Source organism: Balearica regulorum, chromosome 3, assembly GCF_011004875.1.
Source record: "Balearica regulorum gibbericeps isolate bBalReg1 chromosome 3, bBalReg1.pri, whole genome shotgun sequence".
Lineage (NCBI taxonomy): Eukaryota > Metazoa > Chordata > Aves > Gruiformes > Gruidae > Balearica > Balearica regulorum.
This window is the reverse complement of record NC_046186.1, coordinates 34497847-34520284: the sequence shown is the minus strand read 5'-3', so window position 1 is coordinate 34520284 and position 22438 is coordinate 34497847. Positions and strand designations below refer to the sequence as shown.

Genomic DNA, 22438 nt, shown 5'->3' with positions numbered 1-22438 from the left:
TTTGCCTCTGTTTAGATGTCCCTCTATGTCCTTAAACTACCAAGTGTTTACCAGGTAGTATGACAATTTATGAAGTGTCCCAGTAACTATGAATTCTATTTATGAATTCAAATACCTGTTTGTCTGGGAACCCTAGGAGGGATGACATGATGTAAGCTGTGAGAGTGACTGGATTATTGGTCCCTCCCTGAAGATCACTGTGTAACACTTTCCCAGGCTCATGAAATTCTCCATTTAATTTCTGATGTCGGACAATCCATTTGGCTGTATCCGTGAGTACATCTTGGTCAATATCTATGAATGGACGAGCTTGAAGGAAACATCTTAATACAAAAGCTGATAACCTTGGGGAAAAGGTTAATCAAATATGACAAAATTAGCAACATATTTCAGCTTCTCCTGTTTAAGATGATGTAAGAATACTGTGATGCATAAGGTGTTCTACACACACCTCCCAAGCACAGAGGAAAATACGTCTCACCCAGACAAGCAAGAAAACTAAGCTTAATTCACCAAAAAATGAAGCTATGTCCTTGTTCCTAAATATGATCTCTTTTGCAGCTGTTATGTTTCGAAAATAAATACAGAGTATAGACTCCAAGTCTGCCAGCACATGTTTATTCACATATTGCTCTCCTGCCTTCTGCTGCTAGGCTAAAGTGGCAAAAATCACAGTTTACAAAAAGTAATGTAGTTATGAGTGTGATGTTAATTATCCTGATTATCCCTGTAATTACATCATTGAAACAACCTTTGTTGTTTTATTCATTAATAATCCCAAGTTCTGCTTTGACTCCCTTCACTGCCAAACACGCATTCATGTAACCTATCACTGCACTATTTAAGTACCAGAGTTGCCAGTATAGATAAATCATCTTCATTTTCCAAGTCATCGATACTGATTCTAAGGCAAATCCTGCTGATGTCAATGAAAGATGCTCAGTGACTCCAGGAGTGACTCAATCAGTGGCACAGTAACTGGGATGGTTCCATTTAAAGTCAGCAGCGTGTACTGAAATACATAAGTATATTTAAACTAACTGAACATGGATTAGCTGAACAAAGTGGTGGAACTTGTCTCTGTTACCTATCTAGTTTCCACTACTAGGCTTGCTATGCTTCGCAGGGTGAAATTCAGCACTGAAAAGGCTTTTTCAGCTGTATTTACAGTTTCAAAAAGAGGAGGTGTAAGAGAGGTAAGTAGGACACATTTTTAACACCCGTAACTCTGTTCACTCCCTAGGAAATGCCTCAGTTAGTCTTAGCCTCCAGCATAGAGAGAACTGAAAATCTGTTTGAAGCAATGATGATCACATAGCCCTAAATTGCTTCAGTCAACTGCAAGAATAAGTCGTTTGATTATTATTCTTCATTCCTCTAAGGAAAGCAACAGAAGAGCTTTCAGACCAAGCTATTCCCCTGGCTAAAATAATTCATCATTCATTTTTTTGCAAAATTAAAAAGCTTTGCCCTAATAATGGCTTTGACAGCATGTTATGCAGCAGAATGACCTTAGAGTTGGCCTAAACACCTAATGAAACCCAGACAGGAGGCTAATACAGCTGGAAATTTTTACCAGCTTCACAAAAAATTTTTAGTCGCAGGGAAAATATCTAAAATACTTAGATTCCACAGTGAATCTGGCAGAACTACTTACCATGTGCTCCCAGAGGGATCTTCATTTCCAAAGGCACTAAAAGAGCCATCATCCCTCTGGAAAAGCAGCTCTCTCTGGTAGCCTGAAGTGGAAAAGCAGAGACAGGTATTGAACACTTTTCTCTCATGCGGGTTCCAGCACAAACTGTCTGCTGATGTGAAGTGAGGCACTTTCTAAGGCTGAGAAGGGCAGAACTTGAGCTCGTATTTCATAAAAAAAAAAATCTCCCAAATATGTAGGAATACACAAAACCGTGCAGAAGATGATGAGAAAGCGGGCTGCAGTAACACGAAGGATCCATCCACAAAAGCAGAACCAGAAGCTCCTGCTCCTACTCATCTGCCACCTAAACATGACAGTGCGGTGCAGAGACACGCTCCCACGTCACTCAGTGGCTCCAGGAGCACAGCAGCGAGCGCAGAGCAGAGCAGCAGCTACAGTTCAGTGCTTCGTTGCTTTGGGGAGCTGGGTTTGTGCACCTACAGAAATGTTCTATCTTTCTAGCAGAAAGGACAATCAAAAATGAAGTCTTTTCCAACTGGAAGGGCAAAGGTACAGTAAAGCTACAAATGCTGCTGAAAAACAGACCCTTTCAGCAGCTTACTTTTGCCAAATTAAGGGACTAACTATCAGAAAAAGAGTGCTGGAAGAGGCTGTTCTGAAATGAGTGAAACATTTTAAATGGATCCTCCTCAGGATTTCAGGTCTTTATAAATTTATCTGAAGATTTTTCAGTATCCAGAACAAGTGCAGTTTTCTCTTGACTGCTGAACATCTATCATAAAAAGGCCCCAAGGACTCACTAGCTGCTCACGACCACCAGCAGCATCCTTTACTCAACAGCTGACTTCAGTGCAGAACCAATGTTCATCAATGTTAGAAATGAAGACCTTCCTATGATATGCTACTCACTGTAGTTTCTGATATTTAAAGCCTTCCTTCCCCTTCATTTTGCTTGCCATTTGTGTATCCAGAACAATAATTTTATCTATTTGTAGCATTTCACAAGACATCTTTACATTCCAGTACCTGAAGGGGCCTACAGGAAAGATGCTGAGGGACTGTTTACAAGGGCATGTAGTGCTAGGACAAGGAGTAATGGGTTAAAACCAAAGAGGGTAGATTTAGATTAGATGTTAGGAAGAAATTCTTTACTGTGAGGGTGGTGAGGCACTGGTTGCCCAGAGAAGTTGTGGATGCCCCCTCCCTGGAAGTGTTCAAGGCCAGGTTGGATGGGGCTTTGGGCAACGTGGTCTAGTGGAGGGTGTCCCTGCCCATGGCAGGGGGGTTGGAACTAGATGATCTTTGAGGTCCCTTCCAACCCAAACCATTCTATGATTCTATGATTTTTCTTCTTTCCCCCCACCTTGCCTTTTTTCTTGGATTTACTATTTTGGCTATTATAATCAAGAAAGTATATTCCTTAGTCTAACATCTGACAGATACAGACACAAGACTGAACCAGCCAGGCAGAAGGAAAACCCTCAGGCAACCATCATTAAGTCCTACACAAATGAATGAATTTACAAATATGCCCCATGAGGTCCATCCAACTACAAACATTCCCCTGCAAAATGTTCCTTATTTTCACTAAAAAAGGATTAATCACCTGCTTACATACTATCCTGAATATAGATACATAGTGACTGAACCACAGCTTTAATTACTGAGGAACAAATGGCCTGGTCCCTCAAGCTAAGTTACAGTGCAAGATGAAATCCTAGTTAAGGTCTCTAAAATAGAAGAGATATAAAGATTTGAATCTGAACTGCTATGGTATACCAGTGCACCTTCCCACATAAACTCATCCCAGTAGCATCAGGTTTAGTTTTTGTCTCTTTAGAAGAGTTTGAAATTATAATTTCCACTTAAATAGAGAGGTTTTGTAATGTATTTTGCATGACAGTGATTACAGGATTAAAACTGATGAATCTTTCCCATACAGACAAATCTGTCATCTCAGTTAATGATCTTGAGAAGTCAAACACTCTTGAGTGGGAGGAAAAAAGAAGGAACGAGTGGTATTTCTCACCAAGGAAAGGAAAAGTTACTGTAAATGTTTAAGCCTCAAAGTAATGTGCTATGAGGAACATGAATATATATGTGTATATATATATAAAGAGGAAGCAATATATTTGTATAAAAGTATCTGACTGCAAGGCCTGAAAACTGAGGTGGTCTGCTTCTTTGCAGAACAGGCAATCTACAGTAATAAGTATTATAATCACCACCCCATTGGTAGTGTAAAAGCGTTAAACTAAGTCCAACAGCCCACTTAAAGCCTGCTGAGCAGCCCTTACACAAGGATAAATTTAGCTCTGAATTTGTTAAGATTGGGAGGGATCAGAAAGATGAGCAGAACCAGGAGGAGGACGGAGCGATCAGTCAGCTATTTCCTACAGTCTGCTTGCTTTCTTCTCAACGCCAACCCGTTGCAGTCACGCAAAAGTCTCCAAACACGAGTGTATCTAATGCAGGAAGCCTGCAGAAATGCTGGAACAGGAGACCTGGGGGCTGTGAACCACCGTGTTTGTTCCAACGGACACTCAATCAGACATGAAAAACGATACTTCAAATGTCAACACATACAAGTGGAAAGGCAAGGAAAAGAAGGATCCTATTATGAAGATGTACACTAGTATTCCCAGAGGACTGGCTGGAACCCAAGAGATGTGGGAGGCTCACTGAGCAAAGCTGTAAGAGGAGTGCACCAGGATGGAAAGGACTTCAGAAATATGTGAAAGACTAAAGGGTCTCACATTTCAAACAGCTTGGAAATACTGCTCAAACTCGTTGCTTGCTTTGGGTCTAGCACCAAAGTTTTCAGACCAACCAGGATTTTTATTTTATTTCTGAAGAACTGGTTTCAAGATGGGATCTGTCATACCCACAACTGAAGGATTTTTTTTAAAAGGGAACTTGTCTTTTGCTTAGCCTTTGTTCTAGGTAAATAAAAACTGCTAAAAGAAAGATCATATACCGATCTCTGCTAGCTATATGATCCCTTCTTCTCACAAGCATTTACCCTTAAAATTACTTATATTTACTTCAGATTATGAGGTCACTTTTTCAAATATTTAGTGAATTCTGATATGTGAAATAAAGTCTGTTCTAAATTAAACTTCATGACAATCCTTTCAAAAACTGAGCTTATAAAAGTTACATCTCAAACTAAAGATAAATTTCAACTTTAAGATTACATTTTTAAAAAATCTGTGCAACAACTGAAATCAATTGTTAAAGCAAAAAAAGAAATGTTTTTCAGATTGTGGTTCTTTTCTATCTTAAGGTTACAAATATGTCAGCATCCTTACTGTTTTGGCTACTACAGTGTTAAAAACATGTACCTAAATTGAAAACCCCAGGAACAAGTTAAGTAACACAATGCTTTGTATACAGTGACACTTAATCCTATAATTTTCACTTGCTTTGAAATAACTTTAATACCGCTACTGAAAAACTTCAGAAAATTATGGTAGCACAACTCAGGCTTCAAAGAGTGGTAGATTGCTTACAAACTTCAGAGTCGCTGTTTACATAACACATCTCCCCCCTCCCGCTCCATTACTTTTTAACTAAACCATATAGTAGGAACAGTTTGAAAAAATCATTTAACTGCTTTTGACAGAAAATTGGGATCTTGATGAAAGGAAAATTTATTTTCAGCTGTGTCTTCTCCAAGGGAAATGTCAACAACTTTAAAAAAAAAAAAATCAAACACGAAAAAACCCCGAATCAAAGACTTACAGAGAGTAAACAAAATTTGAAAATGTCATCACGATGGTGCGTTAGTAGGGGTGTAGCTCACATGAGGATGGCTCATTTCTCTCTCTGAACCAGGCTCTTGGCGTGCTGACTGACATGTGGCGAGCATGGTACATCGCAGTTAGACACTGCCTGATCCAAAAGGCACAGAGAAGCACAGGGCAACTATGTTCTCCACACTTTGCGATGCCCTGGAGTATTCCCCGATTAAACTATACAACAATTTCGAACTAAAATTTTCCAGCTTTTGATTTCCAGCACAGACTTCACTTCTGACCAAGTCTAAAACTTGGGTGGGTGAAAGCCAACCACCAGAGCAGATGCCGTTCCTCGAGCTCTACAGTGACACGGCAGGATGGGGATGGTGTCACTGAAGACAGACACGTGGGATGAATATGGCTCACACTGCCCACTGACTAATTTTCAAACTCTGTGCCTCAAGCAGACGTCAGAAATGTTTGTTCCATATACGGTTTTATCAAAGGAGAGATAACAACCACCAAGGAAAACCATATAAATTACCTTCTAAACCACGGTTTTCCTCTGAAAATGAACTACCTATTTTTTCTAAGCCAACTTGCCCTTGTAAACAAAATTGATTGCTCTTCAATTCTGTCAGCCCAGAAGAAAGAGGAAAAGGAAGAGGAAGATGGGCTTTTCCTCCAGTTCTCGTGACACTAACAGAGCAGAACTTCAAGAACCAAATGCAGAGTCACAGATATCTTCTTTAAAATCTGAACATCTTTCTTTAAAGCATACAGACCTTTTCTCATAAATGATACAGCTTTTGATTTAATATCCTCTCTCAGCTGCCTGGTTTTAGTCAGGTATTGCAAAATATAAACATTTGGAGCAAAATTGATCATATTCTGTTCACCGCAGCCGTAAGGCATCTTAATCAACGATGACAAACCATTGATAGAAGGCCCGAGTAAATCACCTGAAAGATAAAATTTAATAAAAATAAATTAAATCCTATTGCAAATAAATGCATATGTAACACAAAGGGTGGTATCATCTAAACTGGGAGAAAATATGATACAATGGGAATGTTTGTACTAAATACTGCTTATTGGGCAGAAAACTGCATTAAACATGCATTCTATGTCTTCTGATGAGCTTTGTATCCACCGACCCATTTCCCCACAAATCTTTCCAACAACAGTGTAATTTCAAACAGTCACCATAAAAAAAAAAAAACCACAAGGAACAACAATCAGTTGGGTTTTAGGTTTTATTCTGCAGACAAGCAGAATTAAAACAGGACACCAGCAAACTCGGCAGGAGTCCTATGCTTAGTCCTATGCATGATGATAAATTATTTTTAATTAATGACTCAACTTATGAATATAGTGATTAAATAAAAATTAATGCCATTCCCTAAAATCCTATAAAGCCACAGCCATACTGGGCAAAATCCTCCCTGCCCTATTTGAGAGTCAGCTACTTCCAGTTACTACTGGCAACTGCTTTGTTCTTTAAAAAACACTTATGCCTGCAGGGCAGAAGATTCCAGCAGCTGGATTATGGACACATATATCATAGATACTGAGTTCAATAAAAGCCCAGCAGGCAAGAAACTATTTAAAAAAAAAAAAAAAATATAAAGACAATACAGCTAACCAGCAAGTAATAAAGATGGAAACAGAATAAAATAATCCTTACCAACAGCAGTGACCTGCACTCTCTCACTGCCACTTACAACGTCAGACGGAAAAGTGAATTCCAAAGTTTTTGACACTGCTTGCAGTTTACTCCGAGTTAAATCCAAAAGGACTGTCTGAGAATATGTCTGTTCCAATCCTTCAGCCTATCAAAATAAAGACAGGATTATTGTAATGTCCAGCAATGTGTTGCTTTTAGGACTGGGGTTGTATGCTTACTGGACTGAAGGATCTAAAACACTGTCAGGTATTTTGTGCTGCTAACTAGCACATCAAGAACTGGAGCTATCGGCCCATCCAAACTGACGCAGAAATGTTTTTCTTCTAAAGACCTACCTCCACTATTTGCCTCTTGAGACCATGTGCTAATTACAAAAATACACCCACAAAGTCAATGAGAGCATCTCTGATTCCAGTGAGCTCCATGCCAAGCACAGAGCTCCATGGCCGAGCACATGCCAAGGCCAAAGTGGTACCTTTCATGCTGTCTGCAGTCCTACAGCCTGTCATAAAAGGAAGACTTGAAGTCAAATTAGGTACGTGACCATAAAGGTTTCATTTCCTCATGACTGCAAAATCCTGTCAGAAAAATTGTCCTTGAAGCAGAGAAAACAAATGAGTTTCTTTCCTCAGCCTTGACCTCAGTCCAACAAGCTTTGATTCTCTTCTGCACAACAACTGAACTTCAACAGAAAGGGCAGTAAGTGGCTCCACCTGAAAACAGCTCACAGCCCTGCAGGAGAGTGGTCTAAGGAGAGGGTGAGAGAGCTGGGACTGTTCAGCCTGGAGGAGAGAAGGCTCAGGGGGATCCCATCAATGTGTGTATGTGTCAGAGGGGAAGGTGTAAAGAAGATGGAGCTAGGCTCTTCTCAGTGGTGCCCAGTAGTAGAATAGAAGCCAACACGCACAAATTAAAATAAAGAGATTTCCTTTTAAACATTAAAAAAACTTTTTTAACTGTGAGGGTGTTCAAACAGTGGAATAAGCTGCCCAGAGAGGCTGTGAAGTCCCTGTCCTTGAGGATATTAACAACCTGACTGTGCGTGGCTCTGAGCATCCTGCTGTAGCTGATCCTGCCCTGAGCAGGAAGGTTGGACTTCCAGCCTCAACCATTCTCTGATTCCATGATCTTAAGCATTTATTTTATGATGAGATGTACAAGTGTCTACCACCTTCCACTGAAATGGAGCCTAACATGAATCAGACTTAGATGTCCAAAGATAGGCAAGTCTTACCAGTTTCTGGTTTATCAGAAAGTCTGGGGGCTAAATTACCATCACTAGCAAAATATAGAAATGTTCATATAAAATAGGCTTTCCACTAAAGCCAAGTGTGTGGCAAAATTGATTGCACTTATCCATAATACAGTTATTTGGTTCACTCTCCAGACTGTTAAGCTAGCTGTAGGGTCAGGGGTTCACTGATGCACAAATAGGTTTCACCTTGCTTTCAGAAGCATTTGAAACACAATCTGTTATAGAATAGATCTATGTGTTCATTCCTGGAAGGGGATCTAAAGAATTTTAAAGGAGAAATTGTTTTAAAAGAACTGTTTTCTACTTAAAGCCACCTGACCCAAAGCCAATCTTAGAAAGCAAGAGGCAGACAAGTAAATTGGTTTGTCTTTTTGCTGCATTCTGTTGTCTATTTTAGGGAACAATTTATTTCAGGACCAAGCCAAGCTGCAGACTGCTTACCTTTACTAAAACTTTCTGGATGATAGCATCAGAAGCAGCAGATGATATTGCTGTCACTTTGATGGGAATCTCTCCCAGTTGTTTTGGCTTGATTGGGAATTGAACAGTTTTTCCATCTTCACTTGGTACAGATATAGACTGTTGATTTTCTGTAGCATTTATTTCATTGGATGTTAGAATAATTTCAAAAGCATCATTCATATCGAGGATGACAGTAACCTGTAAATACAGTAACATTTGCAATACAAAGTGTTAATTTTGAAAAACTGCTTTCAGAAGCTGCCACCTTTTTTGTGTATAGAGAAACGGCTTTATGGTCTGCCCACTGAAGAAAATATTAAAGTTCTCACAAGAGAAAGATCAGGTCTCCACCAGTGATGAAAACCCTGCAGTGTGTAGTAACATTCAAGTTCAAAGAGACTGTTATTTTACCTCAGCTTCTTCTTTCAAATAATTAAAGATGTTCACTTCCAAAATGAACTGCTCTCCTCTAATGACAGAGTACGGAAGGTTCAGGAAAATGAAGAAAGGTTGAAAAGCTTCCAGCTGCAAAACAAAATCAGCAGTGAACCCCTACAATCAGATACCAGCAAGAAAATTACTATACAACTTGTCTTCTGATAACTTTTAAATTCAGATGACAAAGTAAATTTACTTGTACTCGAGGGTAACGAAATGTATTACTGCAGGGCCAAAGCAGAAGCCAAAGATGCTTCTGGTCATTAGCACCTTTGTGGGAACTGAGAGCTGCTTTGACAGGGCAAGTTCCAACAGAGGTACCCAAAGTGGGACTAAGAGTGTATTATTCGGCAAGTTTGCAATCTGTGATCTGCCCTGAGATCCAATTAAGGCAACTGCGAAATGTTTTGAGTGCACAAGTAATGGATGATTAAGATCCATCAGCTGCCCTGTCTCCATGTCAATACAGAAATGCATGGTGGAATACAAAATAACTACCTTTCCCAAATTCTGTAATTCACCAACACCTTAGAAAGATGAGTTATTTTGTAAGATTAATCTCGGTATAAGTTCTTTAGTTATATTTCTAAAAATACATCTTTTCTTAATTAAAAGAAAAACTGCAGAAATATATCAGCAAGCAGTTATTTTTATCTGTGAACGGAGGTTTTTGGATGAAGTCTTTTCTCTAAGAAGTAAGTGAATGGAATCAAAATTTCACTGCTTATGAACATCTGTACAATAAGAATGACTGAAGCATGATATCTTTATTATTGAAATGTCAACTAAAAGTGGTTTTAATTTGGTTTTCATTTAAAAAATCTTCCAAGTGTTTTGAGTTTCAGATCCAAAAACCCCTCAGATTTCTTTCTAGCTTGCAAATATTCCAACATTTTTTTAAAACTTCGAAAAGTTGAAAAGCTTTCAGTGTCAAAACCTTCTAAGGTATTAGATATTAGACATTAGAGAAGTTCTGATTGGAAAATTTTTGGTTGGTTCTTAGTTGAGGTTTTCTCCATGTACCTATTTTCTTTGTCTGTTTTGTTTTGCTTTTGTCTAAAACCCTTGCCATACTGAAGCTTTACACTTAGGAGTATCCTGGGATATTACAATAAAATATGATAGTGTAAAATTATCAACACTGTGTAGTGTAAAAGTCAAATAAAAACAAGATGCAAAGCAGTAAATGACATTAAGCGCACAGATGTCACTTATTTATTTCCCCATTACAGTTTTCATGCATTTCTTTCATTTGCCTCTCTGTATGGTACTGATTAACATGTTTCAGCCATGTGGAACTCTAAGCGCAATCTAAACATCCCAACGAGGGTGAAATACTGAACAGTGCATGTGGGTGATTATAGTTAAATAATAATCTCAACATCTGTTCTACTTGCAGCCTTCTCAGATTTGGGGATGAGAGGCCAAGTATATATTTTCATACAGTTTGAATCAGAAAACTATTCCTCTTTCTGTCCCATCTCTGCCAAGCCGAGTGAAAGAAATGAGAAACATGATTCCAGTCTCAAAGGAGCCTTAGCTGCAAAATCCAGATTGGGCTCCAAATTCTGAGATGGAGTTAGGATCAGGATGTTCAAAGTACTTGTTCTGTGTCTGGTGTAGCAGCCAACTATGAGATCTGGACCTAGATCTTCGTTTGGATTCCAAAAGTTGCCCATCCCTAGGAACGGGGGAGGAATTGGGAATGGTTATCTCCAAGCTATGCTTGCACTAGTCCTGGCATCAAGTTGGAAATCTATAACCCAGTACTGCAGAGTTTCAACCTTTCTAACCTTCGGCACTTAAATGGAGTCATCTCAGTGAGGAACATAGTTTCTCTAGGATCTTTACATAATAAATGCAAGGAGATAACTAACTTCAGAGGATTATTCATCGTATATCAAATACTAGCTAAATGAGACTTCAGAAAGTAATTCCTATTTTACACAGGCTAAATAACACTCTCGAAGTAGCTGTTTCCATGAATACAGAGTGAACCTAGGACAACTGCAATTGTACATTGGGAATCCCAGGTTAGAGATCTAACCTGAGGAGTGCTGAATTTAGCTTAAATTGCTAAACTCCTCGAGCACTTGGAAGCACAAAAAGAGCCTCGGGAAACAGGAACTTGGCAGCGAGAAGCATCTCATCCCACCGCTGGCTCTCAGTGTCCACTCTGCTCCTCAAACTAAGTTACCAAAAAAGTAGCACCTATATGTAGGCCAAGACTGCTTTTGACAGATAAATGAAAGCGAGGCCAGAATCTAGCCTTTAAGCATTTCTCCTGTTCTCCCTCCTGGGGTTATGTGTTAGAGGAACAGTACAGTGGCATGATCTTTCCAGCAAACAACGTGCTTCTCCCATCCCAGCCACTTCTTCCCAGCTAGTGTGTGCAAACCTCCCTGCATGCATCATCAGCTCATGGAAAGCCCTCTTGGCAGAGCCAAGAAAACATGGAAATGTGCTGTCCTCAGGCAGTCAGTCCCCTTTCTACATATGAAGATTCTGAAGCGGGCACATCCTGAAACATCTAACAAAACAACTGCTGCAACAGAAATAGGTTCCCAAGTATCTGTGTAAATGTCTGAGATATTTATATGAGTGGGAATGGGAGGCAGATACGGTATCGCATACGTCTTCACTGATGATGTTTTCTTTACAGTTTGAATACACACGGCCTCTCAATCACTTCATCAGTATGAGGGCTGCTGTTAGAACTAACATACAGCTTCCAGTAATAACCTGCAGTGTTACCAGTGTTTAAAGGAGAACTTGTCTAGTGCCACAGTACCTCCACTGGAGCAGTCGTCACTCCAAGCCCACTGTTTTCAGTCATCACAAAAGCACTGGCTACCCAGGATGTGATGGTATCAGGTACAGTGACTTCCATTGTGGTGTCTGTGTCAGATCTGAAGGGGAGAGCAAACTTTCTAAAGCATCCATTTACAGACAGCAGTAAGTAGACACGAATGTTTAAAATGCATCCAAAAATAAGACCAAACTCTTGGCAAAAAAAGCTGCTGATTATCTGGTTTTCTTTTCCTAATCATTTAGAAATATCTATGATAGGATCAAAATGCTTAAACCAAATTTAAATGATTTTAAATTACATGAATTGAAGGTAATTACATTGAATCACATTACACGTAATCAACTTTTACAGAGCCTTTAAAACAATCCCAGATGATGGCTGCTTCCCGAACTTCTCAGCTGTGGAAGAATACAACATTTCAACTTCACAACACAGGTCAGACTTCACCGCCATTTCACAATTTGAACTGTTCCTTGAATTAGGTGCAGACAGGCACAGATTTCCCTTTCTGGGCTAATCCCCACCTTCTCCTCTACAGTACAGAAAAAACCTGAGTCTCCCTATCTTTTATCTCCCCATATATAAAAGGAAGAGAGTTTCTTTTGTCTCCAGGATTTTTATCTAGTTTCCATTGAAAGTACAAGGCCTTCAGTCAGGCATTGTCCTGTTTTGTGCAGTTGTACACCTTGTTTGGTAGGTCTCCAATCTCACTTGTGGCCTCTAGGTGGTAGCAGAATGTAAATAATATTACATTTTTAAGCAGTGTTCTTCAGCACCAATGCAGAATGCTACTAAAACCTACAAAATAACAACAGCAAGTGTAAATCAGTTTCCATTTGCTTCTAATCTTATACCTCATTTTAGTGTCGATCCAAAGCCAAGTCTCTGGAAAATGTGTCCTCACATAGAGATTGCTGAAATCAGGAGGTCCATTTTTAGATACCGGCATATCATCGCCAAAACCATCCTCTATGGGTATCATTCCACCATCTACGAAATAAAAGAATACTGTCCTACCTACAAATATCTAGGTTTAAGAAAAATCAAATTAATGCAGTTAAGAAAAATCAAATTAATACAGAGTCTGGAGTATAATCTATAGTTTTGTTACATATGGTAACACTATTCCGTGACATCAGGAACTTTTTTTTTTTCCTTGCTTGTTTATTTTAAGAATAAAGAAAGGTTTCACACAAACTTAAATTGGCCTCTCTGGAGTGCTTATGGAACTGGTATAATATGGTTACACATGACAAACCACTGCCACATATATCAACTGAAACTGCGAATAAAAACTCCATTCACCCTCAGGCCTTTAACAAGTAGTGTCACTCAGGAGAGCAGCAAAAAGGAAGTTTTTAAAATACTAGTCATATGCATTTTGTATGTCTTGAACCTTGGAAATGGTAATGGTTTGCAAGGCTGGATGCAGCCTGTATGCAGTACAGTAAGAAGACCTAATAGGGGCCCTAACCCATGGACCTCCTTCCCCACTCAGTAAATTAGCTTTTGCTACATTTATTTGTATTACTTACAAAGAAAATGTTCCTTATCCTCCTCAAGAATTGCATCAGTTGATACCCAAAGGCTGCATTTCTGGATAAAATTTATACAGTATATCTCAATACAGGACATTCAGGACATCAACAGTGCTTATCTATTTTCTTATTATTTTCTTTCTTTTAAGAAGATAAAGTCATCATAATAAAGCAATTATAGAACTAAAGCAAGTAATACACAGGAACCAACAAAACTGAGATCATCTGAATCTGAATATTGCCTTAATGACTGAAAACTTTTCAAAGCAACGACAATATCAAGGATAAAGCAATCCATATTTATGAAAGTATAAACATATGTCTTTGCATTCAGAGTATTTACGTATTGATAGATTTCACAGTTCAAAACCCATATCAGTTGTGAAAATAGTACATTGTCTACTGTCCCAAACTTTTAAAAGGGCATTTTCTTCTGGTAAGTGATGTGCAAATCACTAAGCAGTTAAAAAAAAAATCTTAGAACTAAAAAAAAAAAAAAAAAAAAAGGTACCTGAAAGACACCAAAAGAACCTCTGACCAGGGGGAAATACTGCACTGTGCTGTATAAATTGAGCTCATGGAAGACCTGAGACAAGAAAAACAAAATCATCCAAAGAGTGAATGCAAACTCACATTTTTCAGAACTTTCACTGTTAGATGCTAATTCACAGAGCTGTACCTCAAGCAGCAGCTTGCTTAGCTCTCATGTCAAAGAGAAAAGAATCCATGGCAGGATGAAGGGGATTAGGCTGCAATGGTTTCATGATTAATGGAACAGTGACCAAGACTAATAAGCCTAAAATAGGAGCATACAGCCCACTGATATTCTATGGCACTTAGGCTGTCATTTGAGCACTTTAGGAATGATGTATATGGTCAGGTCTTTCAAATTGTTGACTCACTAAAGGTTCTGCAAGTAAAGGGAAATCAAAAAGATTAATAATTTATTCTGCCCTTCAAAAAATAAAATTCTTTATTTTTTGTTACTAATTTTAAAGACCACAAAGCACAAATGATTAGGGAGTTTTTCTGACTTTTTTTTGTCTTTCCTGAAAGAAGAAACTGCCAACTGTTAACTGAGCAGTTTATCAAATGGAAGAACAATAAAGTATTAATTGAAATTAGAAATGCTGGGCTTACTACTTTGTACGCCTTACGGTCTTTTCCATTCATGTTGATAAACTACTTGCAGAAGTTAAAAAATATTTGCATAATCAAGGTCTAAAAATCCTTCCCAAAGAACATTACTCATTCAGCATATAAACTGTATCATTTCCATAAACATATATCTTTCATACCCACAACAATGAAAGCCCTTTTTTCCATTTACTTACCGAATCTTCTGTTATGTCACTACTATCTCCTAGAAGCTTTGTACTTTTATCAACAACTGCAAGTCCAATTACTGATCCTGGCTCTGTTGTACTGATTTTAAGGGAGACTTTCTCAGATGGCTTGACCTTATCTTTGCTCCAAGAGATTTTAATCTAGAAAAAAGTAAAAAAAAAAAGCACTGGTTTAAATTATACAGTGATATTTATAGGCACTAACAACTCCAAGGAAGCATTTTATCATAATTAGCTATAATTAAGATTCTGGATTTGCTTTTTTCTAGGACCTTTGAGAAAATTAGTACTACAGTATTCATTTTGCTCTCTTGCCCTCCTAGCCGATCAGTTCCTTGGAGTGGTGGGAAGTCAGCATCAGAGTCCACTGTTATTTCAACCAGCAACAATCTCTTGAGCCACAAGGACATACCAGTTTCTACAGCCGAGGGCAGTAAAAGACACGTATTTGCTGTTTATCAATTCACAACACAGCATGTAACGTATTTAGGGAAAAATTATTTGGCGAAAAAATTCAGCCCTTAAAGAATACAACTAAGTGTTCCACAGTGAGAGCAATACAGAAAAGGCATATATGTAATCCGTGCATGGGTAAGGAAGAAGGAAATAAATCTGTTGTAAGGTATTTCTAATGCATCTCCACAGCATCTGATGATAATGCAAAATTTCTGTTTAAAATGAAGAGTTTTTCTCTTTTCCCCCATCAAAACACCACTACTATAAAGTCTAGAGGTAGAATTCAGCTCCACACTTAAGTTATCTACATTTCAGTGGACAAGTTCGGTGTTTAAGCTCTCATCATATACAGAGTCAAAAGAGATAATCGAGACTAGACAGCAGTTTGTCTCACCATGAAGCATAAGTCCAAGTGGTGGTGAAGAAAACAGTCCTACAGGCTCCACTGACTGTACTGGCTGCAGGTGGGATTCAGTTACATAAAAACTGGCACTTAGTGACATTTGAGATGTTCAAAGGTATCCAAGATGTGTCCAGTGGTGCTGCCAGACAGGACACATAACTTACCCTTCTGGATCAGGCAGTGGAGTCCAGGAAGAATAACTACTCTCTTTTTGGGCAACTGATTCTTGGTAAACTGAGTTTAGACACATAACTCACACACAGAGATGACAGTCAGCCACCTGAAGGCACCTGGAACCACCTGAGATGTCCCACAGCATGCTGTCTGACCCTCGGCTCCCATTCCAGAAAGGGATAAGTCTCCCAAAGGACCCATGAAACATCCACTCGTCCCCTGATGACATCTAGAATAGCCTGTGGCCTCTTGGAGGCCAACAGATGTCTGTGCTTAAGCAACTGAATTCTGACCCTACATGTATTTAAATGTCTGAATCTAAGCCCCCTCATACTCTTCCTCTGATAAATCTGTTAACTGGTATCTTCCATGCACATTCAGTATGGAAATCACAGAGCAACAGCAAATACACTAATGTTGCCAACGTAAATGGGATTAGCACCATGTGCTTCACTGTAAATTGGCATCAGACTGATTCACACAGAAAAATGGTTTCTAGGTAAGGACGCTGTGGCACTACAGCTCTGTGTATTCAATTTTACCAACTCATTTACAGAGAAGAAATGCTGGGCAAGGCAACAAATTATAGAAAAAGTAGCTTTCCACAGTATTGAATTGATTTAGGTGGCTAGCGTTCAACTGGGGAAATTGAAACAGCTTGAAATTTGAAGTTCTTTCCTTATTATACATTTTTTCACAATCCAGTCTTTACAGCATATACAGCAATGCTGACATTAAATTCTTATAATTTATCATCTCAAATTTTCATCCTCTCTGTGTATATACTAGGATCGTGTTTTTCATCCATAAACTACTTCTAACTAAACTGGTATTTTCAAGATCAGGCTTTATCTGATTGCTACAGAATATACTGTAGTCGTATTTGTGAACACTGCAATCAGTAGAAAGATTTGTTTCCAGAAGGCCGAATCAAACTGTTACGCTTTCCTTGTTAGAAACATCTTCCTATCTCCACCCTAAAACTTCCAAGTTTTAACTAAATTATCTTATTTGTTTTCTGTTTATTTAGATTCTTCAGACACTGGTACATAACAACCATAATCAACAAATGTGTGCCAGCAGGTCCCTCAGCATCCTGCCTCTCCACTTGCTTATCCTGTGATAACAATGCTTATATCCTGAGTTTGGATGAATCCTGAAGCGAATGGAGAAACGTTGCACACAGGAATAAGACAAATAGCATCCCTGCTCGTGTCTGCTTATAAGTATTAAAGTTTACATATGGGAGGAGGAATTTGTACCCATCATGAGTGGGTGGTCTCACCTGTAAAAAGTCACAGTGAGGCTTTTATTTGCACAAAGGACCAAATCTTGTCCTTGTAAGTAAGCTGGAAAAATCAATTCATTGCTGCAATAGCAGTTTTCTCACACTTCAAGCTTTTTTGAGTTAAAGTATGCACAATCACATGAAGCACTGGTCACACTCACTGATGACACAGCCCAAAAAAGTTGCCTCTGCGCTTCGACAAGGAAAGCTAGGAGCACTCACAGCTTACGGAAGGAAAGTCCTTCTGCGAAGTCTCCTCAGAGCACTGCTGTGTGCTGGGCTCCCTGTGGTCACACTACATACGGTGTGACCACTGCCTGGCTAGAAGAAGGTCTTTGTAAACGTTTACAGTTCCATGCTTAGAATGCTTTTGAGTATCTTTCCACTAGATTGGCCAGAGCAATCTTTGGCTCAGTAATTGACCAAACTATTAAAACCACAAGGAGATGCTGTGTATCTATTTATGTGGACGACATAGGGCTAGTACAAATTTCTTTCAGATATGAAGAAGCCCTACATTTATAGCTGGACCTAACTGTACCAGTATTACCAAAAGTCTTTCCAAGGACTTACACAAACCTCAGATTAGATCCACAATGAGGAAGATTTTATATTTACAATCCTATGATCTAAACCATGCAACAAACAGACAGGAGCATGGTCTCAGACTCCAGTTCAATATAGTTACCTTGTCGTCCAAAACAGGCTGAATAGGGACAGTGAGAGCATCATTTACAACCACTCCAAGCTCATCAACGTAGAACACAAGTATACAGGCCAAAGGAGCCCAGGAATTTTCTGCTGTTAAAGTGAATGTTTTTGCCGCTTTTGTGCCAAAAGCCACAATTTGTTCCTTAGATAACACCTGAAAGGGAAAAATTAAACAGTCTGTTGGTATCTCAATATGTCATAAGCTCTGCAATTCCTCCTACAAATAGCCATTAAAAGAAGAGACATATAGCTGTGATATTTTCTTTTTACTAAGTGGTTGACCAGTTCCATGAGAGTGGGTGTGGAACAGTGGGGCAATGTAATACTTAAATATTAGAAATAGATTTTTTTCCACACTTTAATTCCTGTATCATTATGGACAAATAAAGAACTACAACGAGTGCACAGCACAACACGTGCTACAAGAACATAAAAACCCAACAGTGATACATCTGGGTCATGTGGGTCATCTGTAATAGCATTTGAGTTTGGATCAGGAATACAATTTTAAAAGAAAATGTCCCAAACACTCCTACTTACCACACTTCAGTTTGCACCACGGAGAGTGTGAATTGAGGCCCGCTAACGTGTTCCAGCTAAGAACAGGTATTAATTTTACTAGATCAGATCAGATCTGAAGCTACCTCAAAACACCTGGATTTCAGGCCCACAGCATCAACTTTTCCACTCTAAATCTGATCCTGTTGGGCCGTACTACTTACTAATGAAGACAGAGCCATGAAGGGCAGTTCCCTGCCTTTGATTGCCTGGACCTGATTTTTTTTTAATCTTCTAGAGGGTGCTTCTATTTTAGAAAATACACGTGAATGCCCACATCTTATATTGTCCCAAGGTTTTCCTTACCCAGTTTACTATTAAAGTCTCTGAAAGGAAAAGAATTGCAGTTGTCATAATGATTATGGTGTAGATTGTGCACAAGATATGCATTAAGGACAAGACGGGAGACCGGTGATAGTATGTGTAATAAACCCTTCAACCCAGATGCTGTGATACAGTACAGCAGCCGAGCCATTAAATGCGCCATTATACAAGCCATGTATTTTAAAAAGCTTCCTATGAAGTTCCCTTGCTAACAATGCTACCCAGCCCACTGCACCATCTGTTGTCTCAGCAGGCAGGTCTTCTCACTCTGTGCCTGCAGGCTCAAACCTGACAATCCTGAGCCTGCATACAGTCTCCGCCAGCCCCCTGCTACCACCTGTATCTGCAGGATCTGCTGGCAAGCCCCAGCTTGGGCTGCTCCTGGAACATCCCTGTCCCTTCGCCCGCTCTCACAGTTGCGCCCTGTCTCACACATCTGGAAGCAGAGATAACCCAACACCCAAATCAGAGACACGCTTCTCCCAGACAGCACCTCCTTACAGTGCCAGAGGCATTTCTGCTAGGTAGCAAAATGGAGCGCTCTTTCAAAAAGGACCATCCTAGTGGAAAGGAAGTGTTTGGGCCACCTCTTTCACAAAGCGCAATAAAAAATGCTGAATTTCTCTAACGTTCAATCACGTTCCGTTCACTGGAGTATTTCTCAGGTTGGTAAAAGTCATCTTGGGTTGTCCCCGTATGTAAAACCAGTAACTTACCAGATAGTGAAACTCTCTCACTGGCTTGTTGCTTGCAATACTCAGCTCAAAAGGCTTCCCAGCCTAGAAAAAGAATATGATTGATACAGATGACCAGGGAAACTTGATGAGTAACTTGAACTTATCTTGGCAAGTTTTGTCTCAGACTGTACCTTTATGTCCTGGCTCTTTGTTTTAACCTGGAGATAAGTCTGGCTCGGGGAGCTGAACACATCATAAACACCTATGTCGGTCCTACTGCTGAGGAACTCTGCCTGCGAGACAATGCAAAACAAAGCTCTTAACAAAACAGCAAAATCTGTGTGATGTTCACATATATATTACTGTTTACAAGAGCATGGTAGCCTTAATGGCAGTACAGGGCCACTTTACTGCTTGCTTTAGGTATCTGTCTCCTTTTTTCCCTTGCTATCTTGGTGCAATTATTTAGATCACACTTAGACAGGATCCATCACTTTCTTTCCGGCTCTAACACAAATATGAAGTACGGAAAATAATAGTAGGTGACATATCAGCTGTTGCAGATGGCAGGAACACCATACCATTGCTCAGTCTGCTGAATTTGATGTGTTACTAACAAAACAACATACTACAAAGCAATACCTGAACTCTCAGGGTTTTTGTATCAGGCAGGATTGGAAACTCAATATCAATTATTCCATTTTCTGGGACCGTGTAATTCAGGACATGGACTGTCAGATTTCTCTCCTCTGTTGCCTCATTCTCAAGGTGAGAAAGTGAAGAGTGGTGAAAAAACAAGTCTGACTGTTGTGCAGTGATTGTGACAAGATTCTGCCTCTCTTCAGCTGTCAGCTGGTTGCTATCAGAACGTGTCACCTTCAGCTAAAAACAAAAAGAAAGAAAACACCTATCAAACAGTCTAAAACTAAAATTCACAATACATAACAAGTAACAATATATTTGCACTCACATCATATCAGAAAAACAAGGGCATCCTGAGACTTCTCACACATCAGTGTTATTTTTAATCCCTTGTGAGCACTGCAGGTAGGCAAGTCAGTCAAGAACAAAATTATTCATAACTGCAGGGAGCAAAAAAAGAGCAAAAGCAAAGCAGATGGAACCCAAAAGGTGACCAGCCTTTCAGCTCTTCCAATTACTCTTCTTGTTGAAAATGCATGTGTGTCAGGCAAATTATGCAAATCCTACCTAAAGCCTGAATATTTAATTTTATCAACATGTATCTCACCACCACTACAAAGGACAACCTAACATTACATAATGTGCAGGAAAATGTGTCAGATGAGCAGAGATGGTACTGAGTCAGATGTCTTTATGGATTCATCAAATGAGCTGAAGAAAAGACTTAAAACAGGCCCAAAATTGACAGTCTGTAACTTCTTCACTCCAGTATCCATCAATCAGCACTACAACTTACCTCAACGTTTATTCCCATATTCAAGCAGATTCTCATCCATAGTAAAACCATTTTCCTTCTGCATTATGCACTCCAAAAATTCAACTCTTACATTTAAAAGCACCAAACTAATGTTTTCCATTTCTTTTTCAATCCAGAGGCCCATCACTCCATTACCTCTCCTCTTCTGCTATTATTGTACTATCCTTTCTCTGTACAGCATACACAGACCTCCACTTACTAGTAATAGCAGCAGCTGTTCCTTTACACTCCTCTGGGATAACTGATACCTCCTCCACCAACTGCAAGCACTGCTAAATGCTTCAGCTACCTCTCACTCAGGAAGAGGAAAAAGAATGGGCTGGAAGAGTGGGCTAACAAGAACCTTATGAATTTCAACAAGGACAAATGTAAGGTCTTGACCTGGGAATACATAATCCATGAGTGCAGCATAGGCTGAGATCTACCCAGCTGGGGAGCAGCGCTGTGGAAAGGGACCTCAGAGTCCTGGTGGACAAGCTCAATATGAGTGAACAGTGTGCTACAGTGACACATTGGAAAGCAAGCCAACAGGATGCTGGGTTGCATCAAAGGCATCACCATCAGAGATAAGAAAGTCATTATCCCACTCTACTCAGTGCTTGTCAGGCCACACCTGGAATACTGTGTTCAGTTTTGGTCCCCACTATACAAAAAAGATGTGGACAGACTGGAGAGGGTCCAGAGAAGGGCCACCAGGATGATCAAAGGACTGGGAAGCCTGCCATATGAGGAAAGGCTTGTTGAGCCTTGAGAAAAGAAGCCTTAGGGGTGACCTCATCACCATGTTCCAGTACTTAAAGGGTGGCTACAAAGAAGATGGAGACTCCCTTTTTACAAGGAGTCACATGGAAAAGATGAGGGGTAATGGGTGCAAGTTACTCCTGGGGAGATTCCGATTGGACACAAGATTCCCCAACACTGGACACTTCTAAGATTGAGCTGGATGGGGTGCTGGGCCATCTTGTCTAGACAGTGCTTTTGCCAAGAAAGGTTGGACCAGATGATCCTTGAGCTCCCTTCCAACCTGGTATTCTCTGATTCTATGAAGAAGCAGGTCAGAGCTGGAATCAAACTGGGATGCTGGCAAGGAAAATGAAAAGGACAAAAACCAAAGACCCAAATGATCAGGCTAGCACAAAGCTACGGCTTGAGCCAATCTACCCCGAAAGTGCATATTCGGCCTATTTCATGGGTATTTAGGTCTGATTTCTATAAAGCAAAGGCTAAAGAATTGTCGAGTCAATTCCCATTTTCAAGCAAAATGCAGTGAGGCAATATGCAGCCTCTGCTAAATGTAGAAATATTGAACACAGACTATGGACAGCATGAAGAACATGAAATATTTCTATGAGAGGACTGCAGCTGGTATGAGAAAGACAGGACAGAAGGCAGAAAAGATACTTTCATTTGAGAGCAATGTGCTTTGATGAGTTTTACTGAATTTTTTAAC

The 22438-nt window shown here is 39.6% G+C and overlaps 1 protein-coding gene across 1 annotated transcript in view; it reads right to left on the bottom strand.

The window, feature by feature from the left end:
- CD109 (CD109 molecule) overlaps positions 1-22438 on the bottom strand; it is an 87832-nt gene that overhangs the window by 26974 nt on the left and 38420 nt on the right. The window contains exons 11-25 of the mRNA XM_075747511.1: positions 20172-20411; positions 19721-19822; positions 19569-19631; positions 17948-18124; positions 14927-15079; positions 14104-14178; positions 13590-13650; positions 12909-13044; positions 12034-12151; positions 9216-9329; positions 8784-9002; positions 7088-7232; positions 6186-6362; positions 1658-1739; positions 116-344 (exon numbers count right to left, since the gene is read on the bottom strand). Of these exons, the coding sequence (XP_075603626.1) occupies positions 116-344; positions 1658-1739; positions 6186-6362; positions 7088-7232; positions 8784-9002; positions 9216-9329; positions 12034-12151; positions 12909-13044; positions 13590-13650; positions 14104-14178; positions 14927-15079; positions 17948-18124; positions 19569-19631; positions 19721-19822; positions 20172-20411 (2091 nt within the window). The remainder of the gene's footprint in view (positions 1-115; positions 345-1657; positions 1740-6185; positions 6363-7087; positions 7233-8783; positions 9003-9215; positions 9330-12033; positions 12152-12908; positions 13045-13589; positions 13651-14103; positions 14179-14926; positions 15080-17947; positions 18125-19568; positions 19632-19720; positions 19823-20171; positions 20412-22438) is intronic.